This window comes from Pocillopora verrucosa, chromosome 10 (genome assembly GCF_036669915.1).
Source record: "Pocillopora verrucosa isolate sample1 chromosome 10, ASM3666991v2, whole genome shotgun sequence".
Classification (NCBI taxonomy): domain Eukaryota; kingdom Metazoa; phylum Cnidaria; class Anthozoa; order Scleractinia; family Pocilloporidae; genus Pocillopora; species Pocillopora verrucosa.
The window spans coordinates 16,378,914-16,393,033 of record NC_089321.1 but is presented as its reverse complement, the minus strand read 5'-3'; the positions used below and the strand labels follow the sequence as shown (position 1 = coordinate 16,393,033).

Below are 14,120 nucleotides of genomic sequence, written 5' to 3'. Positions count from 1 at the left end.
AAAAATGGCGCCTTCTTCTTCTCCGAAAACAACGTTCGTACCCAGGCTGTCTCGCGTTACACGAGGAGTTTGTTAGACCCCAGTCCACCCTGGGTACCGAACAAAACAAGCTTGAGAAGCTCGAGATACTTTGAACATCGACTGATGTCATTGATGTCATTCATTATGACCAGAAGGGCCTCAAAAGAGACTGTTCAAAAATTAGGCTACGTCAAGAAGGGCAGCATTCCTGGTAACAGGTCAATAGTTCCCACTATTAAACGGCAGTCGCTAAAATGGACGCCTTCAGGTTCTCAAATTGAACAAGTACCCTTAAAGAGGAAACTCTATTCCCAGCTCAATTAAGGATACATTGACAAATCTGAACTTAAAAACGTTTCCGTGGGTTATTTAATGCTGAAGATTCATGCCTCCCAAATTTCCGAAAATATGCCGGCGACCTCCGGAAATTGCCGAAGATATTGCCACAACTTGTAAAATTATCTGAAAACGTTCGAGAACTTTTCAAGACGCAGAGATAAACATTACAAGACCACAAAGCAGCAAATACCTTTCACGTTTTATTTTTGTTGAAATTCTAACCGCACATATGTGAAGGAGCCCTCTGAAAGTTACTAACATAATGTTAAAAGTCGCCCGTACTCTCAAACCTATTCACTGGACTAAAGGATTTGTTGAATTATGCCCGCTCCAGCTCTGAGAAAAAACCCAAAGTAGCTATGCTTAATTGTACCTGGAAATGAGCTGTTAGTTTTTTTCTAAGGGGTTAGAATCTCCATTGAATATTCAAACATTGATCTGATTGTATGTTTTAAATAATTTTGTGAAATTTATGCCGTAAAGGAAAATTTTAGTTTGACATTATCTAATCACTTCTGTCCGTTTCTCAAAATTACGGCATAGTCCCTCTACAAAAATGGATTCGACGCGCGCCCGGCTCCTCTCTCCGCCTACAGATTTATGTTAGGCTATTCTAGGCTCTCAGTTAGTGGATTATAGAGCGGGCAAGCGACGCACCTCTACCGTTCTTCCTTCTTTTGCCCTCATTCGCTTGTTTTCAGAAACCGATAGCCGGGCACGGGATATGAACCAGCAGTTAAGGAGAACGGGTGTGTAACAGTCAGAAAGAGAACTGTTACTGTTCTTCGTTCTCGTCTGAACAGACCTAAGAGCCACGTAGCAGGCAAAAACCTGTGGTTTAATTAACTCGATAAATTGCGAAGACATTCGTTCAACCAACAGACTGATTCAATTCGCGCCAAACTTTTTTGTTACCTCTTCGTTGTTATTTCACCTTTAGGAACTATACTCAGAGGAACAAAAACCTTTTTCCCATCGATATTGATTACTTAAAATATTTCCACCTGTCATTTTTACTCTTGACTTGATAATGACGTGAAGCAACGTCGTCAAAATACGTACGAACAGTGTTGTAAGTTTTTAGAAGTTTCTATGCATTTTAATAACTTTCTAGCGTTGAAATTTGCAATCAAAAGTTTCTCTAAATCTCTTCTTATAAGGACAAGAGGCACACTAATTAAGAGGAAAATTGCGCAGCATTAATGCGTGAGATTACTTGAAGTGCAACAACGCGATTGCATATATGAATCGTTAGATAAACCCAGAAACCACAAATAATAGACGTAATTTCAAAATAGTGCAAAAACAGCTGAAGACAGATGGAAACAAATTCACTTTTGCTCAATTTTGCTTGTCGTGAGTGTCATACAACCCTCTCTAAAGACAAGGGACGGGCAGCTTCGTGCTCTCATGTATTTATAGTAAATCGTTAGATGGCTTTTTTAGAGAGTCTCGAGTCTGTAAAATGGTTTATTTAAACAACCGTTGCTCCTGCTTATTGAAAGAATTCCCCCAGGATCCTCATAACGAAGTCTCCAAGATTTCTGTGAGCCCTTACTACAGAGCTGAGCGAATCATCTGGTAAGTATCTGGTCAGTAGTGTGTGAAGATGGCCGAACACAAGAGCATCCAACTCTGTAGGCCTAAAATAGCAAACCGATAACAATGTGAATGATTATCACGACAAAAACACCAACAACAAGAACAATAGTGATGATGATAACGAATACTTTTTCTGAGAGAAATTAATTCTAACACCGTGACACTCTTTAGCTAATTTGTAAATTCAGTGGAAAGTTAAAAGGAAATAAAAAGAGTGGTGATGGAAAATAAAAATATAAACATTGAAAAGATCAAAACAATCTGTTGAGCTTATGAATAAGGGGGGAAAGTTTCTGCGTCGGTGGGGCAGGGGGTTCTTACTGAGTTGATAATGTAAATTGTCTCCATAGATAATTTTCGAGCGTTTGTCCTCCCTCCGAGCAAAGGACTAACACTCGAAAAGTCAGCTTTATCAACACAGCTGATTAAAAAAAAATCATTTTGAGCTGATGACTAATGCCAAAGAGACATGTTAGTAGCTATTAAGGTGACACACTGAAGAGCAATTTACAGACTGAGTCTTTTATGCCAACAAAAAAAACAAAACAAACACACTAAACATGATAATAACTTCTCTGTTACTTAATCAACGTTTGGTGATTTACCTGTCGTTTATGAAGAATTTGTTATTTCCAAGTTTTTCAGAGAGGGCTTGACATGTCTGCTTGAATTCTTCAAGAACCTGTTGAATATGATAAACATATTTAACAACAAATGAAAGAGCAAAACTGAAACTGAAAGTTCTGGACATAGTGTGAAAAAGCAAAGGCTGCAGATTAACTACAGGTACAGCTCAAGAGAGAAAGATTGCCATTTCATTGGTACTTGCATCGATTTGAAACCAAATTCTCAATGCTAACACTATAAGAAATGCAATTCAGATGATGAGAATATTTGATGCTGATTTGGACAGCATGGGACGATTTGAAAAATGAGCTACAAGTTGACAAATAAAATGAAAGTGGATTCATGTTTAAGATATCTTGCGCAAATAGTTTGACTTTTTGTATCAGCAGGAGAAAAAAGGGAAGAAACAGAGCTATTAGCCCTGGACCCTTATGAGAGATAAGCATCTAATTACTCTACACAATATCACCCCTGAATAAAACACTTAGGTCATGAGAATATAGGATGTGATCACCAACGGAAACTTTTGATTGTTAAACCAATTCTTCTGGTCAGCACCACAGGAATGTAAAGGGAACAGTATAGAGAATATGCATACTGATGTGAGGGTGTCATGGGTTAAGAGTCTAAGTGATTCAGATGCCAACCGTTTTAACTATTTAATGTGAGGTCCTAAGGTCCACTCTTAAAATGTTCAGCCATTGAGCCATGCCAATGCCTGCATCTTTATTGATCACTGTTGGAAAGTACCCATTAGGTAAAATGCTAGAACTGTACAAAGCATATATATACCTCATTTTCTGTCTTGTGATGCCACCCATCTGCCTTCAGTTGTTGACAGATTTTCCACTGCCTCCTGTAGCTAAGAACAAGATTCAACGGAAAAGGGAACTGACTGCCATAATGCTGCCTTGTACGCACTGCCCAGTCTTTCTTCCACCACAACATGTAAAGCTATTAAGGCCAAGAGAGATAAAAATATTGCATCAAACCTTATGATAATTCTATAGAACCATGACTGGCTTTCAACCCTTCAACCCCTTAGAGTGACCAGCATGTAATTTCTCCTTACAATATCAACCCTGAATCGAACATTAACCCTTTACTTCCTAACATCAGTATCCATATTCTCCATACTCTTCTCTGTGCATATCCTTTGGTACTGACAAGGAGAATTTGTTTAACAATCAAAACCTCTTTAGTTGGCGATCATGTTTTTGTTTTCTCATGATCCTAATGAATGATTCACCAGTATTGCTGTATGGAGAAATTAGATGCTGATCACTCTTAGGGTTTAAAGGGTTAAGGCCATGAGAATAAAGGAAATGATCACCAACTAAAGAAGCTCTTGATTTTTTAAGCAAATTCTCTTTGTCAGAACCATAGGAAATGTGTAGAGAACAGTAAGGAGAATGTGCATACTGATCTTAAGGTGTAAAGGGCTGACAGTAAGGAAGCTCTTAATATTGGACAACAGCACAGGAGATAACTGTCTCATCCCCTTGACCATGATCAGTCTCAAAAAACAAAACTGAACAGCACCATGAAAATCTAAGGGAGTAGAAATATTGCAGTTTTGAACACCCTAACTCCTTACCACTGTTCACAAAGTTAATTTCTTAAACATAATATCATGTCCGGGGTTCAGTTGATTCTTTTCCTTGCTCCAAGAGTTGTCTTCCTTCCAGAAAAAAAGAGCAAACTTTCACTTTTATCCAAAAGTACTCAGGTAATGCAGTAATGTAATGAACCTGTATACTATTCAGATAAATGTTTCAAATGTTAGTTAGACCATAGAAGTTTATTGAATCACTCCTACAGAAATGTTGTTGTTGTCACAATATTCTAGCATAGAATCCTGTCCCCTGCATTACTTGAATGCATTGGGACAAAAGTGAAATTTTGCTTCTTTTTTTTTCTGGAAGGAAGGCATCTCATAGTACAAAACAATGCTCAATGATTGGTTAGAACTCATAGTGACCCTGTATACTACTTATGACAGAATCTTCACATTACCTCAGATGGAACAAGAGAGTTTTCAATGAGTGATAAATATGCTTTCATTTCTGCTTTGTCTTTCATTTCAAAGTTTGCACTTGTAGAGAAGCCCTGTCAATGTAAAGTTTAGAGATAAAGACTTTTATTATATGGAAAGGTAGTCATGAGGTAAATCCAAGCATTCTGATGGTTCTTACTAGGTCTATATATTGCTATACAGATTATTTCCACAGAAACAGTAATAAGCCATGTAATTTTTATGGCAATAGCCAGCATATTCAAAATAAATGGGTTTGTTTCAAGTGCAATATAATAAACTGCTGCACTGCCCTTAGTCCAAACTACCACAACCAAGGGCTAATATTCCCCAGTATGGCCCTGGTGCTCAGTTGTAAGAAGTTGATATCTAAAATGTTACACAGATTCCAAAGTAGTACTTCTATCTTCTTTCAGATTACAGGTTCAAATCCCCAGTATGGCCCTCATGCTCAGTTAGTAAGAAGCTGATATTTAAAATGCTACAGAGATTCCCAAATAGTACTTCTATCTTCTTTCAGTCTACAGGTTTAATTAGTTTCTATTCAATATTAAGCCTACAATTTTTTTAAAAAGTTAAATGTATGATTAATTTTGCTGGTAATGTTGGATTTCTCAGAAGCAGTAGTGTGGTTGTTAATACAGTGAACTCAAACTGAGAGATCTGGGTTCAAGTTTGGTGAACTCAAGCTAGGAGATCTGGGTTCAAGTTCTGTCCAGGTCAGGGTTTTGTGTTGCAAGACACTTGTGGGCAAGACACTTTCCTCTCACAGTGCAGCTCTCCACCCAGGATCATAAATAAGCATCCATGGACTATCAAGAAAGCTTGACCAAATGCTGAAGGTTACCAGGGATGAACCTGCATTTCATCCATGACTTAATGCTACCAAAATAGTGTTTGGCTTCAGCAAAGATTGGCAGTTTTTAGGACTAGATGTTATCTATTATTTGGCTTAACTAAGAATCCCTTGGTCAAAAGTTACTGAACACATGCTTCTTTTAAAATCATACAAAATCATAAAGGTGAAACACAAGTCTCCTCTCAATTTAAGTCACGCTTGAGGTAATGACTTGATAGCCAACATCTGTGAACCTATCAAAAAGCGATGAACTCTGTAACTTATACTCAACAGATCCTACATAGATTAAGTAACTAATACCCATACCTTAGCCTCAACAAATGAAACTATTTCTTGAAAATCACCAATCAAATCTCTATCTGCTCTTAGAAATGGAACATTGCCTAAATACAAAAGTAAAACATATCAGTAAAACTTTAAATTTTTTTTCTAAGTTCCTCATGAAAGGACATTATCAAGGTGCTGTACAGCTCTGTATAACTTATCCTTCTTCCAAAAACAATACAAATAAAAAAACCACCCACCTGTTGGAGACATAAATTCAGCATTCCTTCTGCACTTAACTTCATGGGCCAATCCACAAAATCTAAGGTAAGCCTGTAAAGGGAAAAAATTGCAGTTTAAAGCAAAAATAGCCTCATGACCCATGAACAAAATGTCTTTCCAGTTGATCAATATCTACAGATTCAATCACTTGATTGAAAGAGAGTAGAGAGTTTTTTTTTTTCCACAGAACACTTAACATTTGTTGCATTTTTCTCCACATACAATACTTGACAATATTCTTAGGACACTTCAGACAAAAAGGTTGTGAATAAGTAAATTCTTAAATCCATGTAGGTAGCAAACAATTGCCCCTTTCCCCTTTGCAATGTTGATAAAAATCACTCACACAAACCCAAAAAAGTGGGTTTTTTTATCAGTTTTCTTTTCTATCGTGGCTAAAGAAAAATACACTCACCTCTATACCTCTACAACTTGCAGCATCTGTCAGAAGAATGGTGTCTACAGGAAATATAGAAATAAGAAATATTAAATGAAAACCAATCCATCACATTGGCTATTAACCATTTGACGTCAAAGAGCAAGTAGCATCTTATTTCTCTCTACAACATTTCCCCTGAATCAAAGAGTAAGTTTATGAGAATAGGGGAAATGATCACCAACTAAAGAAGGGGGGTACTGGGGTCTATGAAATACTGCAAAACTGCATAAAAATTTGATCAAAACTGAAAACTGCATGAAATTCTTGCTGCATTTTCTCTTGTGACACAATCAACAATTGCTTCTTGAGGTCCTTGAGCTTCTTCCGTTGCCAGCGCATGAGGGACTTTAAAAGCCATACTTTGCAAACTGATCAGACTAAATGCTCCACATTACAAGGTCAAAGAAAAAAAATTTAATGAGATCTTTCTTCAAGAAATACTACCTTTGCAGGGTTCATATAGCTCCTCTCTAGCATTAATTCAAGACACATGACCTCCTATGGAACCTCATGATATTCACCTACAATAAATTATTTTGGTGAAATTTGGTGTTTGTCATGCATTCCGTTTCAATAACATTTGGTATTTCACAAAAGCTATTTGAGATCAGTGGAGGTGCTTACATCAACTTGCTCAGATCGAAGAGAAAACTGGAAACCCAAATAGGCAAAACTGAAAACCACTTCAGATACCAAATCCAAAAACCCATCCGTATTTTTGATGAAAACTGCACAACCACTCAATGCCGCAAAAAGAAAGTTAAATCTGCCAAACAAAAAAAAAAAAAAATACCAATCCCAGTGCCCCCAATACTCCCCGTCCTAAAGAGGCTGCTTCATTTTTAAAACAAGTTCTCCCTGTCAGCACCTGAGAAAATGGAGAGAGAACTGTTTGGGAGAACTTTGCATTCCTGATGTTAGGGTTTAAGGGGTTAGAAGACATATTCGATGTGGAATCGAAGATTTCCACAAATCCTAGCAGGAGATTCAATGAAGAATAGCTCACCCTTGCCATGACTATCTGAATGCATGTTGGTGTGAAATGCACATTACCAACATGTTTCAGAAAAATTAAGTACGATCTGTATTTCAAGAAATATTACCTTTGGCAGGGTTCATATTAGCTCCACATTGTCAGGCCATACACCATGTTCTGTGGCCTGAAAATATAAATTCACAGGCCAATAGAAGAATTTTTGTAAGCTGTAATACGTTAATATGATGTTTCCACAACACGCCCTATGGCATAACCCTTTAACAACTCCCCAAAAGTGATTCACATGTAACTTCCTTTCCTACAATATCTATCCACTTTTCCCCCCAGCAAACAGTAGATGAGAATACTCAAATGTATCAGGGTAGAATTTGTTATCCTTGATCTAAACACCAAATTCCTTGCAAACTAATTTACAAGAAAATGTGTAGCAGCTGCGAGGGGAGAATTAACAATCAAGAGTCCTGGGAATTAAAGGGATAAAGTTCTTGGATGAAGAAAAGCAAAGTGAAAACCAATAGATTGGCCTTTGGGACTATCGCCTTTGTTTTGATCATAGTATGGAGCGCCTCTTGGAAATCTTACTGTGCAGTTGTTTCTAATAAACAATATTTTCTTAGTTGGATCTCATGAAACTAAGGAAATGTACCTGTACACAAGATGCCATCTACAAATTGTAATACGGAAAGAGATTTGAAGGGAAGAGTAGAGTTGTCCTCAGTTGGTAATTATTACTAATAGCATGTTTTTTGCTTTGTACATCTAGTTTTAATTTATTCATATATTTAGAGTTTGTGTTGTAATGCAGAGCTCTTTCAAGTTAATTTTCTGGTTAAGAGTGAGATGCCCCTGCGGCATCTCCTATCTAATGGGGGGTGTATTGGGGGTATGCTCCCTTGCAAATTGTGAAAAAAATCACCTGTGAATGCTTTCCTTAGCTATGAGAAAGATTTCCCACTTGATTGAAAGTGCTCAAAGCAAGTACAGAGGGTACAAGGAATAAATTATATTTAAAAGGATAATATTAATTCTATTGGTACTAACTCAAAGTAGACAGTTTGCTATCTCAAAATGAACAGTAGAATTGTACAAACCTCACTAATAAGGTGGATAAATAATATTATTTAGGCGTGAGCGGTCTTGGATTTAAGTGAATCTCACGCTTACCGCACTAGAGCTTGAGAGCTCTATTAATGAACACATCGCAATGCATGAAAAAGTCTAACGAACATTGATCTTTCGTATCCGTGAAAGTTTCCTTTTAATGCATTGTTGCCCATCAGGGGCAATCACACTTTATATCACGAGATATGATGCTTCATTACCCATGACCAAATGGCAAGGGTAAAGTAAATTTCACATGATTTTTGGATTTTACTATAGAGATAACTGGGAAGTTCCGCAATAAAACTTACTCATTGCTTTGCAATCACAAGCATCCGCTATGCGGGCCCTTCCTGCAGATTTCCGCCATCTGGAGAGAGCGGCTTGGACCTAATCCGTATTTTTACGTCTTGGGTCGAGAGTTTTTCGATGATCTGTTTTTTGATAAACGATCTTCGCCAAATAACGGAATAATTGGCTTCGAACTTACTTAAGTGGTACAATTGTTGTATCAACTTGAAAGATATGTCAGAACTTGATTGATTGAAAGCTCTTTAGAGCAGATGGTTTTCAACATCGGTCAGCTGTGACTGCGCGCAGCCCATTGACGAGCAATACTCCACCCAACATTTTCACATTCTGTTTTCAAAGTTCGAAATTATTCCCTCCCCTACTTCCCGTACGTACAGAACGGAGAATCGTGTTTGAAAACAGTTGCTATAACTCGTCTGTTGCCAGATTACAACATTATAAACCTGGCTTCTCAACCACGTATTGCCTCGACATTTGGTCGCGCTCAGCGCTAAAGAGTCAATGAATTCCTAGAGGGCCCTCAGTAAGAAAATAAGAAAGACATCGCGAGAACTTTTCTACGCCTGAAAGTGAACCGAATGTACTGGCCGCGAGCACTGTAAAGTGTTTAAAGTCGGCCCCGCTGTCAAACGCAGTTTTCGTCAAAAACAGAGTAATGGGAGATGGAGATGGAAGTATTTTACGAGGTATGTTTTTCTTATTTTAGCATCTCCCCTTGTGGCAAGATCAAAACCTTTTTCTGCATGTTTGGATCGAGTAGTTTTACTTGAATTGGCGGCAATCACTGTAATTGCTGATACTTCACATCCTTCGTCATGTTCGCAGATATTCTGCACGGTAATGAACTCCCCGTGGATTCCAGAGGCAAACATCGCATCATTGTGTGTGACAAAAGTTGTTCAACTCTAATATCACAAAGATGCATTATTACTGGTATTTCAGATGTATGCGTTTGCAGAATGTTTTAGCGTAAATGATAGGCGTTGAGAATTACTTTTGCAAAAAAATATGTTACAGCAGATGGTTTCTCGTAGTTCTTCAATATCGCAAAGAGTCGATTCGGTCGACTTGATATGAATTTCATCTCAGATTTTTTATATTCTTGAAAACATCTAACGAACGAAATCCAAATTTGAACACTTGGTTAATTTCATCGGTCAGGTGAATTTCTTTCTCTTTAAAAATCCCCGGTTTTATCTGTGTAGGCACGAAATTGAAAATATTCGGGTAAAACCCCTTTGTAGTTCGCGGCTGTTCGAAAGCTTCTCTTTCTTAAATATTTTGTATTGGTCTTCCTTAAGTGTTGAGTCGAGACCACTTCGAATTTTTATTATGGGAAGAATATTTGGGCACGCGTATGAAATCGTTCATCGATCTCAAAACACAATGATTTTCGATTCATATTTAATAACTTGCCAAACCACAGAAGCTAAACAATTTCGCTTCTCGACGAGGATAAAGTCCTTTAATTTTAATAATCCTGAACACATTATTTTTGCAGACGGTTTTTAATTCGTTTGCGACGTATATTGGTTTTATTTTTTGTCAACTGGTAAACAAGTTGAACTCCTCGCTGTGTTTAGAATTGTTGTCGCCTGCCATGAGAGTTTTGTCGCCCAAAACAACACTTTGGCATTAATTTTCTAGAACCATCAACTACACAATAGTTTGTGGTCGGTTTTTACCCCTAAGGATTTTGGATGTGGCTTGTGATTCACAAAAATAGTAGGCGGTTTTTCTTTCTCTATGGTAAACACGTGGACCTATTGTTTTTAATGAACTTCGTATTGGTTTACAGTAGCGAAACCACACATCAGATTTCCATCGTTGTGTAACACTGATGACATTCGGTCACAGGAGTGTTCTCCTCAAAAAACCGCAAACAGCTATTGCTTACTTTGTAAAAAAACCTACTAATTGTTAGTCAATTCTGAATCATTTCTGATTTCTCTCAATCATGTCTAGCTACAAACTTTTATGCTGTATCATCTGTGACTTCTCTCACGCATATATAGCTTCAATTTTATACTGTTGATTGGAAACGGTTTAATTTTTACACAGTGCTGGCTAGCATCTCGTACCTCTTCCTCACAAGCTTAAGCATTTGATTCCTGTTATTGATAACATGTGTGCTTCCTTTAAGCCTAATTTTAATAACTTGGCTATTCATTAGATTATCACAATGCATGCTCTGCTAGCCTCTGGCAGAGCCAGTTGTCACTTGCTAGATGTTTATTGAGTAAAGTTGACAACTGTTACAGATCTGAATTCTGAAGACAGCCACGTTGCCTTTTCACCAGCAGAAACTGTTGAGCATAATCATTGCTTAAAGGAAAACAAAAACAAATACAGTTCATTTCCATTTATATCTTGTCAATTAGATCACAGATGACACGAAAGTGAAACGAAAACAAAATCAGGGTTAATTACCCGAGTAGAGTATAAACAACAGACAATGTTGTACAATTTCTATTTGTAAAGACAAATTCTGATAAGGCACTTTTTGTCAAAAGCAATGCATGTTAAATATTGAAGGATGTCAGAGATTTTTGACACAGAGAACATTCATGCAAAGTGACTCATGCTTGCTTGTCTGATTTGTGTTGTTGACAGGGCCCTGCAGCCAATCTCAGAACAAGGTGAAAAATGCAAAAGATGACACAATTAAAGGTGAGAGAGTGACCGCAATTCAGCAGGGGTTGGGAGCAATGAAAAGGATTTAGAAAGAGGGCATGAGAGCATAGATTTATACAATAAAGATAAAGTGGATTGTGCATACAACACAAAGGATGAAAATAGTCTTCAAAATAATCAAGAATCACTGGCATCTAAAGAAGATTACAGTGCCTGTAACAAACTAATTGAGAAGTTTCAAGAAGCTGTGTTAGATAATGCAGTAAGAATCATTCAAGCTGCCTTTAAACGTTTCAGAGAAAGGCGCCATTTTCTGAAACTAAAGAAAGCAGCCACAGTAATACAAAGGAGTGTGAGACAGTGGCTTAAATTGAGACAGTCGAATGAAAGGCCTCGGCTAAAATCTCTAAAGCACAAAGGAAAGTTTGAAATAGGGGAACAAAAGAGTGGTTCAATGCCAAATCTGCTGAATGGAAAAGTTGATGGTATTCATACTGAAAACAAAGAAAGAGGAGGTGAAAGAGAGACATCTCATGGAGAATTTGAAGATGAAAGAGAACCAACAAATGGAGGCTTTGAGGATGAAAGAGACAACTGCCAGTGTAACTGCAAGGAACTGATTCATGGTAATGAGGAACTCTGTGCACGAGAATCACTGTGGATGAAACTGACCAATTTGACATTTCATTTGATAGTCTCGACACTGAATCTTTTATGGGGAGTGCTGATAATCTCAGTGAAACAGATGTCTACATAGACCAGAATGGAGATAATTCTCCCGCTGGTGATGCAGATGCTCTCTCATTGGCTGACAGCGGCATTGACATGTGTTCTGATACAGTCCAAGAAGTTGCTATCATTGAGGAATGTGAATTTTCCAAGATTGAAAATACCCTTCCAAATACCTCAAGCTCATTAACAAATGAACCAACTGATCACCAAAAATGAGAAGAATTTGGTCCTCGCTGGCATAAAATTTCTAAATACTGGTACTCTGACTGTACTAATTCAAAATCTTGAAAAAAAAATTCTCTCACAGGTATATATGAATGTGTTAGAAATTGTCCAGAGAAAGTGGACACAAGTCAGTCTTGGGGTTTTTTTACTTTTCCCTTTTCATTTCTTGTGCATATTTTTTTTGGTAAAAATATTAACAATATCATGATCATATATTGAAGTCTGAGTGATGGGGTTGAAAAACAAAAATCATTGCTCAATATAAGATGTATTATTACGCAGATCGGAGCTATTTTATATTTCTCATGTTTTATTTTTAGCATGAGAACTCTGTACCCATCTCAATTTCAGCTTTGAAGACAATTCGTTTACGTCACTTTTGAGTATTTTTTTTTTTTTGTATTATTACTTTCATTGCCAATAGTTGCTCTTCAGATTATTTCGACACAACCCAACCTTAATTGCACACGTAAATCCCAGAGGTTATTAATTCGGAACCTCTCTCTACAATATTAATACATTGTTAAGTAATCAGGTGATAAGAACAGACCAACACATCATCTAGAGGTTGAAATCTTGAAATAACACCAAGTTCTCTCTATTAATTTTCCTGGAGTCCAAAGGGAGGATTACTCCTCTGATATGTTAAGTGAAAGGGTTCATGGAAAGGACCTTAGAACCAGCTCCCAAAAGATTGATGGATTTGGTTATTTTAAAATGTCACTTAAGCTCAAGTAAGGCCATAAAAATTGTGTTGTTTGTAGATGGTAAATTTACGCTTTGCTAGCTGGCTTGCCTTAAGCTGTTTATGAAGATATTTGCATTCACTTTGAATTGAAAACTTGTTCTGTTCTCCTCATATGGTGACCCAAATAAGAGAAATTTTGACATAATGTTTATGTGCCATTGGAGGAAAACTCATTCTTTCTCAAACTTATTTAGTTGGGATGTCCTTGTCATGAGATTTAAACCTGTAAGTTGGGTTTGCTGATGTTGACTTTTTTTAAAGTGTATCTGCACAGTACTTATTCAGGTGACTAGAAGTTTGTTTGTTCATCTTTGTGAATTCTTTTGCTTTTTTTCTTTTGCATGCTAATTGCAGTAAAGTGTGAGAATGCCAGTAGTTTGTAATTACACTTTACTATAGTCCCATTCCTAGAAAGAGAAGAGGAAAGTATGTAAAGTATATAATAGATAGTCATTTTCAATTTATTAGTTTCTTTTCTAAACATTGCTAAATAAATGCATTTCAATTCAATTGGCTTCAAATGCATGCAAAATTTTGGAATAGATATGATGCATCAATGGAACAGAAGAATGAAAAGTTTCCATCACTTGTAAAAAGTGATTTGAAAAATTTTGTTGAATTTTATATTAAATTGTGAATAAATTATGGTTGTTGCATGGAGTCTGTTCCAGACTTTCAGGCAACCAGAATATTCAATGCTTATTTATGAAAAATACTTGAAGAATTTTTAATAAAATCTTGAATTGACAGACTGTTTTTTTTCTGTCTTCATATTACACTTAAATCTTGGGAAAAGAAATGTAGTCTTGGAAGCGGCTGGAGCACTCAAGAACTACGTCTCCTGTTTCTTTTTACACTTCTTTCGTGCGCTAGCTGCTTCGGGTGTACTTTACATCAGAACAG

At 37.0% G+C, this 14,120-nt stretch overlaps 1 protein-coding gene and 1 non-coding gene across 2 annotated transcripts; one reads left to right on the top strand and one right to left on the bottom strand.

The window, feature by feature from the left end:
* Positions 1 to 1,817: 1,817 nt before the first annotated feature.
* Positions 1,818 to 7,620, bottom strand: LOC131785756 (metaxin-2-like). Its single transcript, XM_066173344.1, has 9 exons — positions 7,597 to 7,620; positions 6,913 to 6,935; positions 6,445 to 6,488; positions 6,008 to 6,080; positions 5,790 to 5,866; positions 4,606 to 4,698; positions 3,382 to 3,543; positions 2,568 to 2,644; positions 1,818 to 2,003 (listed from the first exon to the last, which is right to left on the bottom strand). Exons 4-9 carry the CDS (start codon positions 6,018 to 6,020, stop codon positions 1,856 to 1,858), a joined length of 570 nt encoding a protein of 189 aa, XP_066029441.1. The 5' UTR covers positions 6,021 to 6,080; positions 6,445 to 6,488; positions 6,913 to 6,935; positions 7,597 to 7,620; the 3' UTR covers positions 1,818 to 1,855.
* A 502-nt stretch (positions 7,621 to 8,122) lies between these two features.
* LOC131785746 (uncharacterized) lies at positions 8,123 to 13,966 on the top strand. Its single transcript, XR_010718900.1, has 3 exons — positions 8,123 to 8,186; positions 9,415 to 9,564; positions 11,492 to 13,966. It is a non-coding gene; the product is annotated as an uncharacterized protein (transcript).
* Positions 13,967 to 14,120: the final 154 nt, after the last annotated feature.

Excerpts from the sequence above, each read along its gene's own strand:
- LOC131785756 (XM_066173344.1), bottom strand. Across the intron at positions 4,699-5,789 it reads TTTCATTTGTTGAGGCTAAG|GGCTTCTCTACAAGTGCAAA; the intron begins GTATGGGTATTA and ends TTACATTGACAG. Across the intron at positions 2,645-3,381 it reads ATCACAAGACAGAAAATGAG|GTTCTTGAAGAATTCAAGCA; the intron begins GTATATATATGC and ends CATATTCAACAG.